The 22,606-nt window shown below is 37.6% G+C and overlaps 1 protein-coding gene across 1 annotated transcript in view; it reads left to right on the top strand.

The window, feature by feature from the left end:
* The window catches only part of Uggt (UDP-glucose-glycoprotein glucosyltransferase), an 820,111-nt gene that overhangs the window by 792,124 nt on the left and 5,381 nt on the right, over positions 1-22,606 (top strand). The window contains exons 41-42 of the mRNA XM_090386735.1: positions 7,409-7,525; positions 17,388-17,538. Of these exons, the coding sequence (XP_090242861.1) occupies positions 7,409-7,525; positions 17,388-17,538 (268 nt within the window). The remainder of the gene's footprint in view (positions 1-7,408; positions 7,526-17,387; positions 17,539-22,606) is intronic.

The following is a 22,606-nucleotide window of genomic DNA, read 5'->3' on the forward strand; positions in this document are numbered from 1 at the left end:
ATCAAAGGCCTTTCTAAGATCCAAGTATATAATACATGGTGGGTGACCACCCAGGTGTGAACCAACATAAGCAGGGGTCGAGGTGTGGTGCCCACACCAAATGGAGGAACGCCGCCCCTCTATGTTACCAGGCAGTACTAGGTGGTAGATGACTCTCATCAACCGGTGAAATACCACCACTTTGCTTATTGGTGGCTTGAAATGGTGTAACCCGTGTTTAGTCTCTAGAGCTGAGTTCCAGTCAACCTTTCCCTATCTCTTCCATCATGCAGTATGATTGATGACTTCTGAGGTTATGATGAACGTCGTGGCGAGATCCAATATTCCTTACATTTCGAGGGTACAGCTCTAAAACAGTGTTCGCAGGCCGGCCGCTAGTTAGTACACCGGACTGAACCTATTGGTAACTCTCTAGGAAGCTTCCGGATCAGCTAGTGTATAATCTTGCTGCCTCTACTCTGCCAGATAGTGACTGGAGGGAGTCCGAGTAGTGTGTATGCGGGGAGCATTGTCGAGGCCACGTTATGTCAAGGATCTGGGTATATTCTTACAACATGTACGCCATATCCAAAAATTTCATTACTTCATACAGCATGTCCCACCTACTTTTTCTTACTATTGAATACACCATGAATTGTCAAACTAATAGAGCAAGCTTATCTGCGAAAAGATCTAAACCTCCCAAGGACTTCCTAATTCATTTCACAAATATACGTGGTCTCAATTCTAATCTCAATGATGTCCATTTCCACTTGCAGTCTGCCAAACCCCATGTACTTTTTCTGACAGAATCTCAGATATCGGTTGATTCATCTACTGCTCATCTCAGATGCCCAAATTATTCGCTGTATGATTCCTTTCGCCTCAAAGCTGGTACTTGTGCATATGTCCGTTCTGATATTCCCTGTCAGAGACTTGGCAATTTGGAATCTCCTCTTTTTGATCTTCTCTGGCTTAAAATCTCTCTACCTCATTGTGTCAAATTTATCTGTTGTCTCTACCGTTCTCCCAACTCCACTAATCACTTGGAGCTCTTTGTCTTCCTCTCTTTGCAACTTGACTTTCTCCAGTCCAACTTTCCTAACAGTGAAGTAAATTTCCTTGGTGATTTTAATATTCACAACTCCAGCTGGCTTTCGTTTTCTAGTCACACCGACCCAGCAGGTCGAGATGCTGAGGCTTTTGCAATTACTAATGACCTAGCACAGATTGTTCATTTACCTACAAGAGTACCGGACAATCCTAATCATACAACCAATACGCTTGATCTTTTTCTCACAAACAACCCTTCTAAGTACACGGTCGAAGTGAGAGGTCCTTTAGGCACTTCAGATCACAACTTGGTGATTGTCTCTTCTCCAATGGAACCTTTATCTCATGGCTATTCCCAACCACGTGTTGTTTGGCATTACAAGAATGCAAAATGGGATGACCTGCGAGACTTGTTTTCTTCTTTTCCTTGGTCGGATTACTGTTTCAAAACTTCTGATGTCAACGTTTGCTCAGATCGTGTCAGTGAAATTATTCTTGCAGGAATGGAATCCTTTATCCCACACTCCACTTTAAAATCTCGTCCTTTATCTAAACCTTGGTTTTCCAATAAATGTGCTAAGGCTGTCCAAGAGAAGAATGTTGCATATTGTAATTGGCTTGTTTCTAATTCTTCAGTTTCATTTTCTGCCTACACCAAAGCTCGCAACAGTTGTAAAGCAGTTATTAACCAGTCCAAACTAGAGTTTGAACAGGCTAAGAGTAGAAAACTTGCTTCTTACCCTAATGGTAGCCGAGCATTCTGGTCTCTTGCCAAAGCTATTGGCCGCAACTTTTGCCCATCTTTGCTCCCACCTCTGTCCAAACCAGATGGTTCTGTTGCCACTTCAGCCAAGGATAAAGCTGACCTGCTAGCATCCCATTTTTCTTCCAGCTCATGTATTAATGATCTTGGTAAAACACCTCCCACCATTCCCAACACGCTCCATTCAATGCCTCCTGTGGTCTTCCGTCAAAAGGATATCAGAAGGATTTTGATGAATCTTGATGCTAAGAAAGCTCCAGGTCCTGATGGTATTTCTCCACTTGTTCTCAAAACCTGTGCTCCTGAACTTACTCCTATTCTTTGCCGCCTTTTTTCACTTTCTTATTCCAAAGGTGTTTTTCCTTCTGCTTGGAAATTTGCTCATATCCAGCCAGTTCCTAAAAAGGGTGACAAATCCCTCCCTTGCAATTACTTCTACTCTTTCTAAAGTAATGGAGAAATCAATTAACCGCCAACTCTTAAACTACCTAGAAACCTTCCGTCTGATCAACGATCACCAGTATGGATTCCGTCAGTGTCGATCCACTGGAGATATTCTGCCTTATGTTACCCATTTATGGACTAATTCAATGGAAAGGTTTGGTGAAACACAAGTAGTTGCTCTTGAAATCTCAAAGGCTTTTGATCGTGTTTGGCATAAAGGTCTTCTAAACAAGCTTCCATCTTATGGTTTGCCAACTGTTTTTAGTAATTGGTTATCCAGTTTTCTCTCTGATCGCTCACTGAGGGTGATGGTAGATGGCTCTCTGTCTTCTAGCTTCTCCACTAATGCCGGTGTCCCCCAAGGTTCAGTTCTTTCCCCCACTCTTTTCCTCTTGTATATCAATGACCTTCCGATTGACTGGAAATCCTATCCATAGTTTTGCCGATGATAGCACATTGCATTCAACTTTCCATTTTGAGAAACCTTATCCTGCTCAATCAGCTTCAACTTCTCGAAAATCTGCTACCAATTCCTTAAATGCCGATCTTCAGGTAATTCTCCAGTGGGGCAAAGACAACTTAGTTGATTTCAACCCTTCTAAAACTCAGTCTTGTCTTATATCTCACAAAAAGTGCCACTCCGATTTCTAGGCAAAATGATATATCTCTTTTGGGGATTACCCTGACTTCTAATCTCTCTTGGCACAAGCACATTACAAATATTGCTTCCTCTGCATCTAAAAAACTTGGTTTTCTCTTTCGCTCTCGGCGTTACTTTTCTTCCAAACAGCTTCTCACTCTGTATAAATCGCAAATTCGCCCTGCCATGGAATATTGTTCCCATATCTGGGGTGGTGCCCCCAAAACCTCTCTCTCCGGCTTCTTGATTCCATTCAGAAGAGGGCAGTTAGGTTAATTAATGATTCATCCCTAACAGAGTCTCTCCACTCGCTTTCTCATAGACGCACTGTTCTTCTGAATTGGCTTCTATAATTCCTGCTCTCTCTTTCAAAACAGTCCAAACACGTGCCGCCACCAGCCAACATCCATTTACTGTCCAACTTCAAACCCACAGAACCAACTTTTCATCTTCCTCATTTATTAATTCAACTGCCGTTTTCTGGAACAACCTTCCTTCATACGTATTTCCTGAAAATTACAATCTACAGAAGTTCAAGTCCAATGTCAACAAATATCTTCTTTCGTCTTCTTAACCTCAAACCCAAGCACGGTACTAAGTACTATAGGTTCTAATACCTCTCGTGTTTGGGGTTCTCATAAAAAAAAAAAAAAAAACTGCATCATAGTATCCAATCAAATTGGTCAGGCAAGACTTCCCCTTAACAAAACCATGCTGTGTCCAAGCTATAACTGAAGTCTTGTCTAAATGATCCTGCAGTGCTTCTTTAACCAGTGCCTCCATTAATTTAAGGCACTGGTTTTGTCATTTAATTGTAAAAATGTTCACAATGCAATTATAAGTAGAGATGGTTTACGAAGTCTTCTGTAAAGAAATGTACAAAAAATTCGAATTTATTTGTCTTACTGTTGAACATTACCTGTACAATTTCAGAACTGTATATTTTTATTGTTATTCATATTGTTTTCTTAAGGAACACCCCAAAAAAGCCAATGGCTTATGTGCTCTCCCTCCCTTTTTGCTGTTATCTCCCAAAAAGTGTAATATAAAATAGGGATAAATAATAATAAAATTCTTTAATAAATTAACTGTTATACATTTTTGATTCCCTGCACAGATAACCAGAGGAATCTTACAAAACATTTACTATACAAGTGACCAATCACAAAAATTCAAAGTTCAGCTATAAAGTAACCATTAAAGACAAAATATCTGAACTGGGAATTAATCTTAACAAAAAACAAGACTACAAATTAAGCATAATATAAGATGACATCAGCATACTAGGACTGGCTCTTACAAACCTGTCCTTTACATACAGTAAGATAGCCCAAGGTGTCATCTCGATATGACTTGTCAATCGACCATAGGTCCAATTCGATGTTGAGCGAGTTGAGTGTCCAAAGGCACATTTGGGAAGTGTCTATTGAAACTCTGTAGCCTTGAGCACAAAGAGGGAGTACTGCGAAAGTGTCTTCCTGGCAAACTCCAAAATAAATTATTATTATTATATGTATTAAGTTAAAACATTATGTTTGTAAGTAGTTATAATAGATAATAAATTTAACTATCTGTTGCCACCCACGTGGTACCAACTCTCATGCTAGCCTATCTATACCAAATCGCTGATTCTAAAAGCTCTACTAATATTACTATCGTGTGTTATGTGTGTGTGTGTCAAGTTAAATTATTAAAACACATAAGCAGTGCTGTAATTTATAGTCTATAATCCTCTGCTGATACTGATTACACTACTACAAGTAATGTAGAAACATCCAGTATCTTCTATACCGATGCAAAAACAATGGTGGATTCGAATGCTGCTGTGCATAGTTCATTGCCAACAAAATTGTAATGAAATTTGGTTAGTTCTCAATGTTAATACAAAATTCCTTTTGAATGGTTTCCATTATTTAGTGAAAGATGAAAATTGACAGTAATTATATTCTTTCCTTCAAAAAGAAAAGAATATAATTGCACACAATTTTTTTTCCCCTTTGGTTTCTCTTACGATAAAAAATTCAACTATGGATACTGTGAAGCATATCGGAAAAGTGTAACCTACTTCTATGAAAACAAAAAAGAGTGATTATTATTCTGGTAAAATTATAAAACGCAATGATTATATATTGGTATATTATTAAGGAAAAGTATAAAAAAATATATAATTAAGATAAATTGTATGAATATATGTATTAGGTTGCTTTTATACCATATGAGCTGGAAAAAACAAATTAGGTGTTTATTAATACTAATATCATTTACAAGCACAATATCGACACTAAAATGTTGACATTTCTTTTTGGGCTAAGTTATAAGGCCTCACAACACAAACTTACTCAACAATGTAAAACTATCAAAAAATTGCTTATAGTCAGTCCTCGTATAACACGTTTACACTACACAGATTCAATCATACACGATTTATAAATAGGGGTATGATATCGTATATAACACGAACCAAATTCGCTTATGCATGATTCGCCTTTGTGTTTACAAGAAATGGCAGTCGAATGCGGAATCAGCCCAACTGAAAGCAACAAGGTAGGAATGAAAAGAAGATTCTGGAATTATTTATGTTTTTTATATCAGTGAAGGGGAAACACATTTCACCATAATAACGTAAAAACCCACACAATTCCAGCTATCGGTATTATCGCAAATACAATTAGATCGAGTTTACTACCAGTTTATAACAGATTCCACTAGCAGGAATGCAACTGGAAATTGTTTTTATTGTTTTATGGTAGTAACCCCCAGAAATGTGCTTTAGTAAAATGTGAGCCAGTGAGATGTTCATAGTGTGTCTCTGCCTTTACGGTGTTGTTTATTCAGTTGCTAAACACGCGCAGCTTTGTTTATGTGTATCAAGTGTGCCTCCTCATTTTGTAATTGGGCTTTGTTCTCTAAAAATGAGTAAAATGCTTAAAAGGTGTGAAAAGGAAGCGTCCTGGTGAAGAAAAGCATGGTGAAGATTCAGAGAGAAAAAGAAAAGCAATATCGATAAACAGAGGCGGACTGGTTCAAAAATTCTTACCTGGGAATATTTGTAGTGGCCTCACACTAGCATTTATGGCCAGTCCGCCTCTGTCGATAGAGAAAAAATATGAAGTTGTGAAACGCTTGGGGCGAAATGAAAGACAATGTGATATTGCTTGTGCTACAGGCCTAAATGAGGCAATGCCGAGAATTACAAAGAACGCAGAAAAAATAACAACTTTCATAGCAGGAACAACTCAAAGTGTAATTAAAATCCATTAGATTAAGACACAAATAATTGGAAGAGATGGAACGGCTGTCATCTGTTTGGATAGAAAATCAAACAAAAATCAAATTTTTCTTACGATAGAAGCAAAAGCATTAGCAATATTTTATTACGTAATAAAATATGTAAGTATTTTATTACGATAATTTATTGTTTTTTGTAATGTTTTGGTTACAAATGTGTGTTCAGCAATCTTGGGTGGTCGGCACCTAACCCTATTTTTCCCATGGGGCCTGTTGTTTATATTGCATGATTTTGCATTGCACGAGGGTTTCCAGGAACACAACTATCGTGCTATACGAGGACTGACTGTACCTTTAATCTCATCCATGTCAATGTAAAGTAACAACAAAAAAGAGAGAGAGAGAGACACCTGATGCTGTGAAGTTTTATAATTAAGTGCTAATATAAATTAAGCTATGCTATCATATTGAGTCGATTATAAATGGTATTTTAAGAAATCTACAATTATCGAATTGTACTAATATATTATTGTGATTGATCAGACAACAAGAAAATATTCTCTGTCAAAGCAAATTCTAGAATATAGCTATTACAAGTTTTTATAATGTATTGGATTTAGCTGCTATAAATGCAAGGAACCTTTATTGTAAAATTACAAAGTCAAAAATTTCTGAAGAAAATATTTGTTTTGCAAATGTTTGAAGAGCAAGAGCCTAACAAAGAGATACTGTAATGTTTCAGAAATCATAGTCCAGAACCAGTAGAAAATAATGACAGTCTCAAATGCAAAAACAAAACCAGTGCTAATTGTAATACATCAGACACCTGTGTGTGACAGATGTACTGAGTTCATCCTATTACTTATTTAAAGGTTAAATTGCTGGCTAAATTTAATTTTACTTCTTTCACTATAATACTTTATAAAGTTAATTTTTTTGATTATATTAACTTTGTTTTGTAGTAATAAGTATCAAAGTTTTTTTTTTTTTTTTCTCTGTTGTTAATTTTTATTAGTGTTTAATTTAAATGAACAATGATTCGAAACAATGATAAACTGCACATGGAGTAAAATTGTCAATCCTGGTGCCAAAAAACAAGAGAGTATGAAAAAGTAATCCTACTTTTCATGATTTTAAAGTTCTTACTGGAACTTTTGTTGTATTCTGTTTAGCAGTTACTACCATGTTTTTATTTATTTTTTTGTGAATTTAATTCTTTTCTTAATTTTCATGTTATTGAATTATTCTTATGCATTGAAAATTTCTATAATAAAACAGCAAAATGATACTTTATCTGTTAGGATCTGCCAAATAATATGATCCATCAAGTCAGCATCAAATCTTTACCTCAGGAATGGCTCTGGTGTGAAACATGGTGTGATGATAACTCAAAGCAGTATGCCAAAACAATCGACTTGGTATGTTTTTTTTTTTTTGGTTTAATATAACAGTGTTTGTTCCTTTGGCTCCATTATGTTGCGGTGTGGTTAGGGAATCAAGTAGTCAGAGCAAAACAAAACCAGAAATGAGTGTTAAATAAATGAAGGCTGGTTGGGATTGGGAGTTTGGCATGAAATATGAAAATTCAGGTTGAATTAGAAAAATGCAGAGTGAAAATATTTCATTTAGTAGCTACAAACATATACTGTATACCACTTCTAGTGGAGATAGTACCCATTATTTGATTTTTTTTATATAATTTATTAAGGACGTCATGTAGGAAATGGTAACTATACAAAAAAATAATACAGCAGGCACTATCTTTTACTGAAAGGAAAGTATTTATTTTTCAGAAATTAATGCCAAATTTTCATCACCAAATTAATCCCACGCATATGTGATATATCTTTTTGTTAACTTTCAACACCTTATATTATTTTATTATTATTATTAGCCATATGGTGCAAGGAAGCCTGAGGCTTATGCTGCACCAGCCAAAAAAAATTTCTGAGTTACCCTGTGCGTGTGTGTATGTATGTATATTGAGAGAGAGAAGTAGAAGGAAATCACCAAGAAAGAGAAGAATGATGATATCCAGCTGAGGACTCTGGGTGTGCCAAGCCCATACTCACCAGATGTGAGCCCCTCAGAGACTTGCAATGTCAGTGAACTCAGTCCGAACCACATGTTGAAATTTGAATCGATGGCAAAAAAAACCGCGTGTGTACCCTGTACGCATGAAAGATGTTTTGTGTGAAAACATCTTTGACGAAAATCAGAACCGTTTTAAAATCGAACAGCTAGAAACCAAATTTATGAACATTGTAACATTTTATGCTCACACCCGCTACTTACTCTACTGAATCAACGTTAGTAACATTAGCGTTATTATTATTACTATTAGCCATATGGTGCAAGGAAACCTGAGGCTTAAGCTGCACCAGCCAAAAAAAAAAAAAAAAAAAAAAATTTCTGAATTACCCTGAGAGAGAGAGAGAGAGAGAGAGATCATACTTCAGTCCGAAATATTTAGTATGAACAGTGTAATGTTTTATGCACATGCCCACTACTTACTCTACCAAATCAACGTTTGGAAGAGGTTAGTGAATTCCAAGCCAATAGCCTAATTACCCATTTAATTGTAGCCATTTGTATGAATAGTATGATAAGTAAACATCTGCTATTTGCAGTCGCTGATTTAATATAAAATGAAACCTAAAAAAATGTGAATTTTAAAACACCATGAACATTTTCTGCCATAAAAAAACATGAGCGTGGCTAAAATCATCTTGCCCAGTCAAAACAGCACTTAGTGGGTGGGTGACAAAATCGCGAGCGCAATGTTTACTACTAATCCATGTTCAGTATGTGTTATGCACTTGTCATGGAAGGTTTCATCGTTTGCTTTTAATTGATATGCTTGCAAAAGTGAAAAATCTACCATTTTGGAATGTCATAGTGTAAACAAACTTTTTCGAATGTGTTAACAGTAAAAAGAAAGTGACTTTATTATGGAAAAGTTCTTTTCTAACCTCTACAAAAATATGGAATTGTGAAAAGATCAAAGGTGATGACATTAGCGAGTAAAATTGAGTTATTAGACAAAATTTCTAATGGTGCAAGTGTCTCATCAGTGGCAAAACATTATAAAATCAGTGAGTCAACGGTACAATCAATCAAGAAATTGGGGGGAAAATTCACCATAGTGTCCATGAAAACACGCTAATTGCTTCAAAAATTTGCTCTGTAACTTGTGGTGTTAAATTAGAAAAAATGGAAAAGGCTTTAAATCTCTGGATAGAAGACCGAACTCAAAATAAAATTCCATAAAGTTCACTCCTCATTATTACAAAAAAGGCAAAATACCTTTATCAACACTTTAGCGAAACTGGTGATAGCACTGGCGGGATACATTTTTTAGCTAGAAAAGTCTGGTTTGAAAGATTTAAAAATCAATATGGCCTTCATAATGAGAAACTTGTAGACGAGTCTACATCAGCAGATTTTGTGGCTGCAGAAAGTTTGACTGAATTTAAAAAATTAATTACGGACAAAGGATATGTTCCCGAACAGGTGTTCAATGCAGATGAAACTGGGTTGTTTTGGAAGAGAATGCCAGCCAGAACATACTTAACAGAAAATGAAAAATCTGCTCTTGGGTTCAAAGATTCCAAACAAAAGGCTTCTCTTTTGTTTGTGCAAACGCTAGTGGGCACATGATCAAACCGATGCTTGTGTATAAATCACAGAATCCACGTCCTTTGAAGGAAAAGAATAAAGATCATCTTCCAGTTTATTGGAAATCCAATAAAATAACCTGGGTAACAACTACACTTTTTAGAGAGTGGTTTAATGATAGCTTTGTCCTAAATGTTAGGAGAACTTTTACTGGCTTAACTGAAAAATGGAAAAGGAGTTGGGCTTAACTGTAAGTCAAAGTTGGAAAAATTATAACATCATTGTCGAGGCCACGTTATGTCAAGGGTCTGGGTATGTTCTTACCATGTGTACGGCATATACTTCATACAGCATGCCACCCTAACCCCTACTTTTTCTTGCTATTGAATACACCATGAATTGTTAAAGTAATAGAGCAAGCTTATCTGCGAAAAGATCTAAACCTCCCAAACACTTCCTAGGTCATTTCACAAATATATACATGGTCTCAGTTCTAATCTCAATGATGTCCATTTCCACTTAGTCTGCCAAACTCCACATACTTTTTCTAACAGAATCTCAGTTATTGGTCGATTCAACCACTGCTCACCTCATTTGCCCAAATTTTTCGCTGTATGATTACTTTTGCCTCAAAGGTGGTACTTGTGCATATGTCCATTCCGATATTCCCTGTCAGAGACTTGGTAATTTGGAATCTCCTCTTTTCGATCTTTTCTGGCTTAAAATCTCTCTAACTAACTCATTCTGTCAAATTCATCTGTTGTCTCTATCGTTCCCCCAACTTCACTAATCACTTGGAACTCTTTAACTTCCTCTCTTTCAAACATGATTTCTCAAGTCTAACTTTCCTAACACAATTGTTAACAGGATAGATTGCTTCTACAGGGATGGGATACACTTAAATAGAAAGGGTGCAAGAATATTTGCTGATGCTATCGAGGCAGTGTTAGGTGGGTCGGAAAACTGCTAGCTTGGGGGGAGACAAAGACGAATAGATTAACAGTAGCCACTAGCAGAGGTGAAAGAGATTCTTGCACTGCTTCTATTGGAATGAGCAGAAGCCTGAAAAACAAGATGCAGGATATTTCAGAGACTGCTGGGAGTCATAGCGGTACAAGTAAACACATGGGTTGTGTTAGGGGAGCTAAAAATAGAAATAGGTGCATGTATACTTGCGTGTACACCAATGCTAGGAGTTTAGTAAATAAATTTGATGAATTTGAGGTATTGCTCAAAACATCAAAGGCAGATATTGTTGGGATATCAGAGACGTGGTGTCACACAGATATAAGGAATGCAGAACTGGAAATTGGGGAGTTCAACGTCTACAGAAAGGATAAACTGGATAGGAAGGGAGGAGGGGTTATGCTATTAGTTAAGAAATACATAAAATCCAAGGAAGTGAAGCCAGTGGACATCGCTGGACAGTGCAGTGTCGAGTCAGTTTGGTGTGACATAAGCATTGGGAGATCAAAATTGAGAGTAGGAGTGTGCTATAGGCCTAATGACTCTGGTGAGTATAATAAGATACTGTACAGGGAAATAGAGTGGGCCAGTAAATCAGAGAGTCTTATAATGGGAGATTTTAATTTCCCAGATATTGACTGGAATTTGGGGGCTGGTCAATCACACACTAGCAAGGCTTTTGTGGATTTATTGGATGATTGTTTTCACATCAGCATGTTCAGGATGCAACTAGAGGGAAGAATACTCTAGCTTTGATTATCAGCAGTGATTCTTCATGCATTAAGAATCTGCAGATAAATGAACCACTAGGTGGCAGTGATCACAGTGTGCTGAAATGGGATTTACTCAAAGAGGTAACTACCATTAGGGGTAAAGGGAAGGGTTATTGCTTTCGTAAAGGCGACTACGATGGACTGAGACAGTATTTAAATTCTATACAGTGGGACCGACTGATGGTGTTACCAACAGAAAATGCAAAATGGGAAGCATTCAAAGAACTTATCTTGGAAGCTACTAGGCTATACATACCAACTAAGAAATATTGTTCAGGGTTTAGGCCTAAATGGATGTCAGATGAACTGATGAGGCATATGGCAGAGAAGAAACATGCATGGGATACATACAAATTAACACATGACACAGAAGCCTATGATAGATACAAGTTGATCTGTAACCAAGTTACAAAGGAGGTTAGGCAGGCGAAGGCAGATTACGAGAAATCTTTGGCAAGGGATGCAAAGAAAAACAGCAAAGCGTTCTTTACTTATGTAAACTCTAGAAGGAAGGGGATGAATCAGATTGGTCCACTTGATATCGATGGGTCAACTGTTGATGATCCTGCTCAGGTAGCTAACAAACTAAATGAATATTTTGCATCGACATTCACACATGAGGAGTTGTTTAGCGAGGGGAAACCAGAGGTGTATTCAACTCTAGCAGTAAGCTAGAGAATCTTGTAATAACTTAGAGTAAAGTGGAGGAGAAATTGTTGAAGATAAACACAAGAAAGGCACCCGGGATGGATGGGATCTATCCAGTTATATTAAAGAAAGCAGCAAAGGAAGTAAGCAAACCCTTAGCCATAATTATGAGAGCTTCCTTGAATTCAGGGGAGGTACCTATGGACTGGAGATGTGCAAATGTCAACTCAATTCACAAAGGAGGATCAAAGGCTGACACAAGTAATTATAGACCTGTGAGTTTAACTTCTGTTCCAGGAAAATTAATGGAGGCACTAGTTAAAGAAGCACTGCAGGATCATTTAGACAAGACTTCAGCTATAGCTCGGACATAGCATGGTTTTGTTAAGGGGAAGTCTTGCCTGACCAATTTGATTAGATACTATGATGCAGTCACAAAGGAACTGGATGTGGGGAATAACTTTGATATTATATACTTAGATCTTAGAAAGGCTTTTGATACTGTTGCACATGGAAGACTGCTGCACAAATTGGAGCTGTGTGGCATTGGAGGCAAATTGCTGCTGTGGATAAAGGGGTGGCTGAGTGGGAGAAGACAGAGAGTGGTAATCAATGGACACTGCTCGTCATGGACTAATGTTATTAGTGGAGTCCCTCAGGGCTCAGTGTTGGGTCCATTATTATTTTTTGTATTCATAAATGATATTGATGATGGTATATCAAGCTTAATGTCGAAGTTTGCAGACGATACAAAGGTAGGCAGGGTTGTCAACTACACTACTGACACTATGCTGCTGCAACAGGATCTGGAAAGGTTGAGCAGATGGGCTAAGAGGTGGCAAATGAAGTTTAACATTGACAAATGTAAAGTAGTACACATGGGAAACAGCAACCCCAGAGCAACGTATCAACTCTGTGGTACTACACTGACAGTGGTAGAGAATGAAAGGGACGTGGGGGTGGTTGTGCAGGCAAATATGAAGTTCTCTGAGCAGTGCTGACGGGCTGCAAGAGTAGCTCATGGTGTATTGTCAATGATATATAGGAATTTTTATAGCAGGGATAAGGAGGTGATTATTCCCTTGTATAAGGCAATGGTCAGGCCACACCTAGAGTACTGTATACAGGTCTGGAGGCCTCATTTCAAGAAGGATGTAGAGCTGCTGGAACGAATACAGAGAAGGGCAACAAGATTAGTGAATGGAACAAAGGGGTGCTCTTACGAAGAAAGGCTTAAGTTTTGCAAATTACAGTGTCTGGAGACTAGGCACCAGCGAGGTGATCTGATAGAAGTGTATAAAGCCTTGAATGGTTTGAGCATGCGCAATGCTGATGGGATTCTTCCTCTTGCTCAGAATAATCACCTGAGAGGGCATAAATTCAAATTGAGGAAAGACAGGTGTAGGATAGACGTGCAGAAATTTGCCTTTAGCCAGCGGGTGGTTGGTTGGTGGAACAGACTTTCCATCCCTTGTCGTTGAAGTTGATAGCCTAAATAAGTTTAAGGCTCAGCTGGACAGATATTTTGAACGAACGGAGGGGTGAAGTGGAAGTGGGTTTTTTTTTTTTTTTTTTTTTTTGGCTGATGCTGCATAAGCTTGCTTTCTTCCATCAAATGCCTCTACTAATGCTAATGCTAACTCCAACTAGCTTTCGTTTTCAAGTCACACCAACCCTGCTGGTCAAGATGCTTGAGGCTTTTGCATTTACTAATGACCTTGCACAGATTGTTCATTTACTTACCAGAATACTGGACAATCCTAACCCTACAGCCAACATGCTTGATCTTTTTCTCACAAACAAGCCTTCTAAGTACACGGTCGAAGTGAGTAGTCCTTTAGGCACCTCAGATCACAACTTGGTGATTGTCTCTTCTCCAATGGAGCATTTATCTCATGAGAATTCCCAATCTCGTGTTGTTTGGCATTACAACTGGAATGACCTGCGAGATTTCTTTTCCTTTTTCGGATTACTGTTTCAAAACCTCTGATGTCAATGTTTTCTCAGATCGTGTCAGTGAAATTATTCTTGCAGGAATGAAATCCTTTATCCCGCACTCCACTTTAAAATCTCATCCTTTATCTAAGCCGTGGTTTTCCAATAAATGTGCTAAGGCTGTTCAAGAGAAGAACGTTGCATATCGTAATTGGCTTGTTTCTAATTCTTCGGTGTCATTTTCTGCCTACACCAAAGCTCGAAACAATTGTAAAGCAGTTATTAATCAGTCCAAACTAGAGTTTGAACAGTCTAAGAGTAGAAAACTTACTTCTTGCCCCAATGGTAGCCGAGCTTTCTGGTTTCTTGCCAAAGCTATTGGCCACAACTTTTGCCCATCTCTGCACCCACCTCTGTCCAAACCAGATGGTTCTGTTGTCACTTCAGCCAAGGATAAAGCTGACCTGTTAGCATCCAATTTTTCTCTCCAACTCTTGTATTAATGATCTTGGTAAAACACCTCCCACCATTCCCAGCACTCTATTCAATGCCTCCTGTGGTCTTCCGTCAAAAGGATGTCAGAAAGATTTTGACGAATCTTGATACTAAGAAAGCTCAAGGTCCTGATGGTATTTCTGCACTTGTTATCAAAACCTCTGCTCCTGAACTTACTCCTATTCTTTGCCATCTTTTTTCACTTTCTTATTCCAAAGGTGTTTCCCTCTTCTGCTTGGAAATTTTCTCATATCGAGCCAGTTCCTAAAAAGGGTGACAAATCCTTCCCATCCAATTATCGTCCCATTGCAATTACTTCTACTCTTTCTAAAGTAATGGAGAAATCAATTAACTGCCAATTCTCAAACTACCTAGAAACCTTCCGCCTGATCAACCATCGCCAGTATGGATTCCGTCAGTGTCAATCCACTCGTGATATTCTGGCTTATGTTACCCATTTATGGACTAATTCCATGGAAAAGTTCGGTGAAACACAAGCAGGTGCTCTTGACATCTGAAGGGCTTTTGGCATAAAGGTCTTCTAAACAAGCTTCCGTCTTATGGTTTGCCAACTGTTTTTTATAATTGGTTATCCAGTTTTCTCTCTGATTGCTCACTGAGGGTGATGTGGATGGCTTTCTGTCTTCTAACTTCTCCACTAATGCCAGTGTCCCCCAAGGTTCAGTTCTTTCCCCCACTCTTTTCCTCTTTTATATTAATGACCTTCTTCCATTGACTGGAAATCCTATCCCTAGTTTTGCCGATGATAGCACATTGCATTCCCCTCTCTGTTTTGAGAAACCTTGCTTTGCTCAATCAGCTTCAACTTTTCAAAAATCCGCTACGAATTCTTTAAATGACTATCTCCAGTGCGGCAAAGACAACTTAGTTGATTTCGATCCTTCTAAAACTCAGTCTTGTCTTTTATCTCGCAAAAAGGATTCTTCTGCTCCTATGGTAACATTCCGGTAACACTTATCTTTGGTAAGATAAGGTAACCTATGGTAACACTCCGATTTCTAGGCAAAGTGATATATCTCTTTTGGGGATTACCCTGACTTCTAATCTCTCTTGGCACAAGCACATTACAAATATTGCTTCCTCTGCATCTAAAATACTTGGTTTTCTCTTTTGCTCTCAGCGTTAATTTTCTTCCAAACAGCTGTTCACTCTGTACAAATCACAAATCCTCCCTACCATGGATTATTGTTCCCACATCTGGGACTGTGCCCCCAAAACCTCTCTCAGGCTTCTTGTTTCTGTTTAGAAGAGGGCAGTTAGGTTAATTAATGATTCATCTCTAACAGAGTCTCTCCACTCGCTGTCTCATAGATGTACTGTTTCTGCTGCATGCCTCTTCTACAGATATTTCCATGGGCACTATTCTTCTGAATTGGCTTCTATAATTCTCGCTCTCTCTTTCAAAACAGTCCGAACACGTGCCGCCACCAGCCAACATCCATTTACTGTCCAACTTCAAACTCACAGAACCAACTTTTCACCTTCCTCGTTTATTCATTCAACTGCCATTTTCTGGAACAACCTTCCTTTATACGTATTTCCTGAAAATTACAGTCTACAGAAGTTCAAGTCCAATGTCAACAAATATCTTCTTTCGTCCTCTCAACCTCCAACCCAAGCACAGTACTCAGTACTTTAGGTTCTAATACCTCTCGTGTTTGGGGGTTTACATAAAAAGAAAAGAAAAAAAAAAAAAACCTAATGCTAATACTAACTATTAGTGTGAACACACACTATGTGAATTCATTACAAGCCAAAACTATTTGTTGTCAGCCATGTTATATGGAGTTACTCTACAGCTTGCACAGAATTTAAGAAAAAAAAAACACTTTCAAAGGAAACTTTATATTTTTCAGATACGTACAATATTAAATTACCTTTTTAGCATTTGCAATGATATAATTTCATTAAATCCTTAACTTTAACATCAAATCTTTATGATAAATTATCATAACTTGTAAATTAGACTTAGCTCATAACTTACATTTTTAGATATATTCACATGTAAACTAAATCATTTAGAGAATTTGACTATACAATTTAACAACTTTTGCAAGAGCATATGCTTAGCAACACAATTCACTGATATACAAGTAGTCTAAATGCAACATACATCCTACATAACAAAGAAAATCGCAAGTTTTTTTTTTTCCCCCACTCTTGCACATAAATAAATAGGGCTTCTATAGAAAAAAAAGAACTGCTATGTTCACCGAGCCTGAAAAGGTTTGTCATCCTGATAAACCTTTTCAGCACTTACTGAGGTTGCTTAGTGAGTAACTAACAACCTCAGTATATAAGTTTACAATACAGTTATAAGTTTTCACAAATAAGTTTTCACAGTACAGGAGATGGGAAAAGGTTTAAATGAATTCATTCCACAAAAATATTTTCCATGAAATGTTTTGTCTAAGTTATTATATTCACTGGAAAATAAATATCAGTATAGATCTCATTACAGAGAAATTCAAGGATAATACTACTTGTGATTTTCTTTATAATAAGATGTATGATACTTTTGTTGGCAAAAAAATTAATTTTGCCATCACTGGTACATATGTAAATGAGGCTTTTGCTCTACTTATACTTGTTATATAGTTCTCATAGCTGAAAGCCTTTTAACTCCAAATTTATACAAATATGTGTACCACTAATATCATATATTTGCAAACATAAATATATATTGAAGGTTTTTAAGCTGATAAGTAATTCTTGTGGAATTAAAAACTGGACAATCTAATGTGGCAAAAGTGGAGAAATTAATTTTCATGTAATTAAGATATGTATAGAGTTTAATTTGAGACATTATATAAATCTATTACAGTGTAATAATCCCAAAACCAAGGAACCAAAACTTGTTAGTGCTATGAGAATTATTCCTGAATGGAAGGACTATGATTCTGAAATCAAGAGTATATTTGAAAAATATGAATATGAGAAAACATCTAGCAAATTTCAAACATATCCAAAATCAGGTACGATTAACTATATGTTTCAAATTAATTTTAACTGATTTTGAATAATCCTACTTTTTTGAATTCATTATTCCATTAATGGAAAGTCCACTATTCTTACAAATTGTGATCTAATATATTGAGATAATGATTTGTGTGTAAGCTTGTGAAAGTGTCATTCAAAATCTGAATCTTCATTAAGTAAATATATTTACAAAAAGGTACATAATTCCTATTTTTTAGTAAAATCAACTGCTAAATATTACATAGGTTTACATTTCTGGGTTATCTGAGAAATGCTGTATTCAAGCCAGAACATGGAAGTATGTTCTGAGAGAAACAGACTTAATCTCTGAGACTTTAATATGATGATAGGATTCCACAAAGGCAGTCCTCAAGTTTAAGTGATTGGTGCCAAGCTTTATGATGGGAGAGCATTCCTATTGGAAGAACAGTGTTTCTGTTCTTCCAATAGTAGTCTTGAAGGTACCACCCACAAAAGCCATTCATTCAGCAGCTTACCATGAAAAGCAGAGAGACTCAACAAACACTTGATAGCCTCTACTGTGTTTCAGTTGAAAAGACACTGTCATTTTTTTAAATTGTTCTCTAAATTAATATCATACATAAGTTCTTCCATTTGGGAGTTTGAAGTCTGTGTAATTTTCTGCAATTATTTTACTGTATATGTATTTAGTGTTTAATGCATATAATGCATCCTTGAGCTTTGTGGCATGGAGCATCTTGGTTAAAAAAATGTATATAAATAAGATGCTGCACACTTATCTCTCCCTCCCAAATTAGACTACTGTGCTCCAGTATCACAACACTGACATCATCTCTAGATATTAACCTTAAAAATTAAGATTTGTGGGTAGCAGCTGTTGAAGCCCCATAAATGTTCACTGACGTCTGCTTTTGCACATAACCGGAACTCTTGAGTGATCTAGCAATCTTCATTAAAAAAATTTTTTTCCACGCTGTGCTAGTTACATTATGTGCAAAAACAAGATGAACTGATGCCGTGAATCATCATTTGCCACATGATATTCTAGCCAGAAATATTTATAATTTTGAGAAAGCTGGTCCTGTTTTTGGCACCCCAAACTTACGAGTTTGGACTGTGTACATTTCTGCAAATGTCAGTATTAGTATTATAATGTCAAAGTGATGTAAGGAAGTGGACTTTTTCTGAATCTTCCAAAAAATATATCATTTATACCTTCCCTGTTGCCAAAAAAAAGTCCCTATCCAATTCAGCCTTGAACTTTACCAAACTATCAACCTTGGACCTCTCTTTAACAAAGTTCCATATAGCAAATTTTTCTATGCAGAAAAAGTTTTTGATTAAGAATTAATCCCTTTAGCTTTTAAGAGCTAAAGGGAATAATTCAACAAATTATTTGTCGAATTTGTCGACAAATTATTTATTCGACAAACTAAAACATTTTACAATTTAGTGGTACCTGTAAAACCCTGCAGGAGGAAACTGGCCAACCACGGTGTGGTATGCCCGGCAGTGGGTCAGCAATGACTAAAAAGAAGAAAAACCTATACATCCTATACACTGCTGTACCGAGAAGTCACACTGGTCAAATGTTATACCAGCTTTCCAAAGGGAAAACAACAAACCTGATTGGATATACTACAGACTTGGCAAATGCATGCAATACAGAAGAGAAGCGACTGCTGACGCATTTACAGTGCGTGTGGCAAAACGCTGGTCCACATCCACAAAGGGAGAAGTTACGAAAAAATTCATATCGCACGTAGGCAGAGTGTATCCCAGTCCCCCCACCCCCTTGGTTTTACCCAGGGCTAAATACAACCTTCTTGCTGATGGGGCACAGACCAATACAGGCCAAACTTACGGTGCTTTGAATTATTGAAGATGGGGCGTGCACCTGTAGCAAAGAAGAATCATGGAAACACTTGATGTACGAATGCACATTATAGGAAGACGTATAAGATGTATACTCATTATGCAAATCATATACTTGCCTAAATACTGGGAACACCAACTCTTTGAATCTGAGGATGAATATTCTCAGATTCAAGCCTGAATCTCAAATTCAAGCCTGAAGGTTGAATCTGAGGATGAATATCCTCAGATTCAGCCTTCAGCAAATATGCACAAAAACTATTTGCAAGAAGAAGACAGCGAATGGCCCCGTAAAAATAATACACAGAATGCACATGGACAGACACAGTCAAGTAAAGGAGACAGAACCAAGAAGCTGACAGAAGCCGCTACCTGATGATGCAGGGAACCACAAAGCAGAACTACAAAACTAATGATTATAGTGCACCCACCTTGTCAACAGTACACCAAAGAACTGAAAGGACAAAGGTCCCACGAGCCACCGCAAGACTAAGTCACTGAACTTTGTCTTTCACTGAGCCATATCAGAGCTCTGACCTTCACCCACTCTCAAGTGACAACCAGATGGGGGTATCAGCATGAGGACAAAGAACCTCCCAGGCCTCACCCACCACAATACATGCACACAGATGACAATGACTCCACCTACAAATGGAAAATGGATGAGACCACGCCTCAAGTGCAACCAAAGCCCATATGGCCCTGACCACACCAGGCAGGAATCTAGTCCCATGAGTGATTCCCAAATTCTGATGACCCGTATAGGAATAACATAACGGCAAAAGAGATAAGCAGCATTGCTGTATGGCTTGGCTTTCCTGACTGCGCTGCCTTGTATGGTCCTATCTTTCCCCTCCCCCCGCTGCCTCCTCGTTCTTTGCCTGGTTCTTTGCATGGGCCTGCCTTCCCCACTATCTATATGCCAGCACATGTCCCACACTGTAAAACTCTAACAATGTCTAAATTAAACTAAGTATGCAAACTTTTAGGCCTTAGAAAATCTAGTGTCTACCCCCAAGATGCTTTTTTTTAAGGCCCCCTAGCCACTGAAATCCCAGGAAACTAGGTGGCAGGGCCTGACAGAGTAAAAATTTCAAACTGCTGTGTACCTGGTCTGCTTTCATGAGGCTAAATATGGACAATGTTGGGCCCCAGTAGGGGTCTAGCGGCTAAATGGCCAGAAGAACAATACAAAACACTACACTTACAAAATCCATGCACTTTTAAATCTCTGGCCTTTGCAGTGAACTATTACACCCACAATGAAAGCAATGCAGAGATGGGGGGAACCTCTGGTGCCATCAGACACAAATACACTTTACACTGGTCAACTATCTATGTGTCCACAGCTATTGGCAAAGATTTAGGCATATTCCGGAATCTGACATTGGGTCTGATCAATCGTTTTCTACTGTAAGCATCCTATTAGAGAATTAGGAGAGAGTGAATTTCTCTTATCCGGGAAATTCATCTGTTTTGAACAAATGAGTCATCCACACTTTCACCAAATTTCACCTGTCTCTGTATGGTAGATCCGAAAGGTTCCTAAATCATCTTTGTTTTAGCTACTGTGCAAGTAACCTTACAATGTCTAAGAGGAAATCTTTGAGTTTAGTGGGAAAAGTGGAAATGCTTAATAGTGTAGATCACAGCATTTAAAATCACTTTAAAATTTGGTATCCCTGCCAATAGTGTGTCAACCATTCAGAAAAACCATGTTTCGATTCTCAAACTGTTTGAGGAAATGGGACCCGGTCAGAAGCGTGCGAAATTATGCCTTTGTGAAGATGTAGATCAGCGGTTCCCATTCGGTAGTTCGCAAACCCCTGGGGGTTTGTTAAAATGTTCCAGGGGGTTCACACTAAAAATTCTGTAATGGCAGCTGCTTAAATTTACATAGGTAAATTATTGTAAACTACAAAATATAACTGATAATAAACAATAAAGTAAAATTAAATTAAATAAAAAGTAAAGAATTGGCAAAGAAAGAAACCACTTCTCCCACAATTCCTTACTATCTTACAGTACATCATGTTGAATAAATGTTTTCCATACTATTTTTTTTTTTTTTTCTGTTCTCAAGGATCATTGTTATGTATAGGTACTTTTTTTTTTTAGAATCTATACTGCTATACTTAGAAATCTGCATGGTTTGAAGATTTGATAAAGGAAGATACTTGTTGCCATTAGACTTGAACTTCTGTAGATTGTAATTTTCAGGAAATACATATGAAGGAAGATTGTTCCAGAAAACAGAAGTTGAATGAATAAATGAAGAAGAAAAGTTGATTCTGTGAATTTGAACTTGGACAGTAAAAGGATGTTGACTGGTTGTGGCACGTGTTCGGACTGCTCTGAAAGAGAGAGAGAGAGAGAGAGAGAGAGAGAGAGAGAGAGAGAGAGAGAGAGAGAGAGAGCGAATTATAGAAGTCAATTCAGAAGAACAGTGCCTATGCAAGAGAAACAGGCTATGAGACATAATGGAGAAACTCTGTTAGAGATGAGACATTAATAAACTAACTGCCCTCTTTTGAATGGAATCTAGAAGCCTGAGAAAGGTTTGGGGGGGGCAGATGTGGGAACAAGATTCTATGGTAGGCCTGACTTTCGATTTCTACAGAGTCAACAACTGTTTGGAAGAAAAGTAATGTCAAGAGCAAAAAAGAAAACCCAGTTTTTTTAGATAAAGAGGAAATATGCTTGTGCCAATAGAGATTAGAGGTCAAGGTAATCCCCAAGATTCTGCATAGAAATCGTCATCAGAGAGAAGCATAGGAGCAGAAGAATCCTTTTTGCGAGATATGACGGGACTGAGTTTTAGAAGGATTGAAATGAAGTTGTCTTTGCCCCACTGGAGAATTAGCATTTAAGGATTTTGCAGTGGATACTCGAGAATACAGGATACAGGAAGCTGTTTGAGCAGGGCAAGGTTCCTCAAACTGGAAGGTGGAATGCAATGTGCTATCATCAGAAAAACTATGGATAGGATTTTCGGTCAGTGGAAAAAGGTCATTAATATACAATAGGAAAAGAGTGGAACCGAACCTTGTGGAATACCAGCATTACTGGAAAAATTAGAAGACAGAGAGCCAGAGCAAACCATAAGATGGAAGCTTATTTAGAAGACCATTATGCCAAACACGATCGGAAAGCTATTGAAATGTCAAAAGCAATGGCTTGAGTTTCACCAAACATTTCCACTGAATT

Source organism: Mastigoproctus giganteus, chromosome 1 (assembly GCF_048544385.1).
Source record: "Mastigoproctus giganteus isolate SK-2022 chromosome 1, ASM4854438v1, whole genome shotgun sequence".
In the NCBI taxonomy this organism is placed as follows: domain Eukaryota; kingdom Metazoa; phylum Arthropoda; class Arachnida; order Uropygi; family Thelyphonidae; genus Mastigoproctus; species Mastigoproctus giganteus.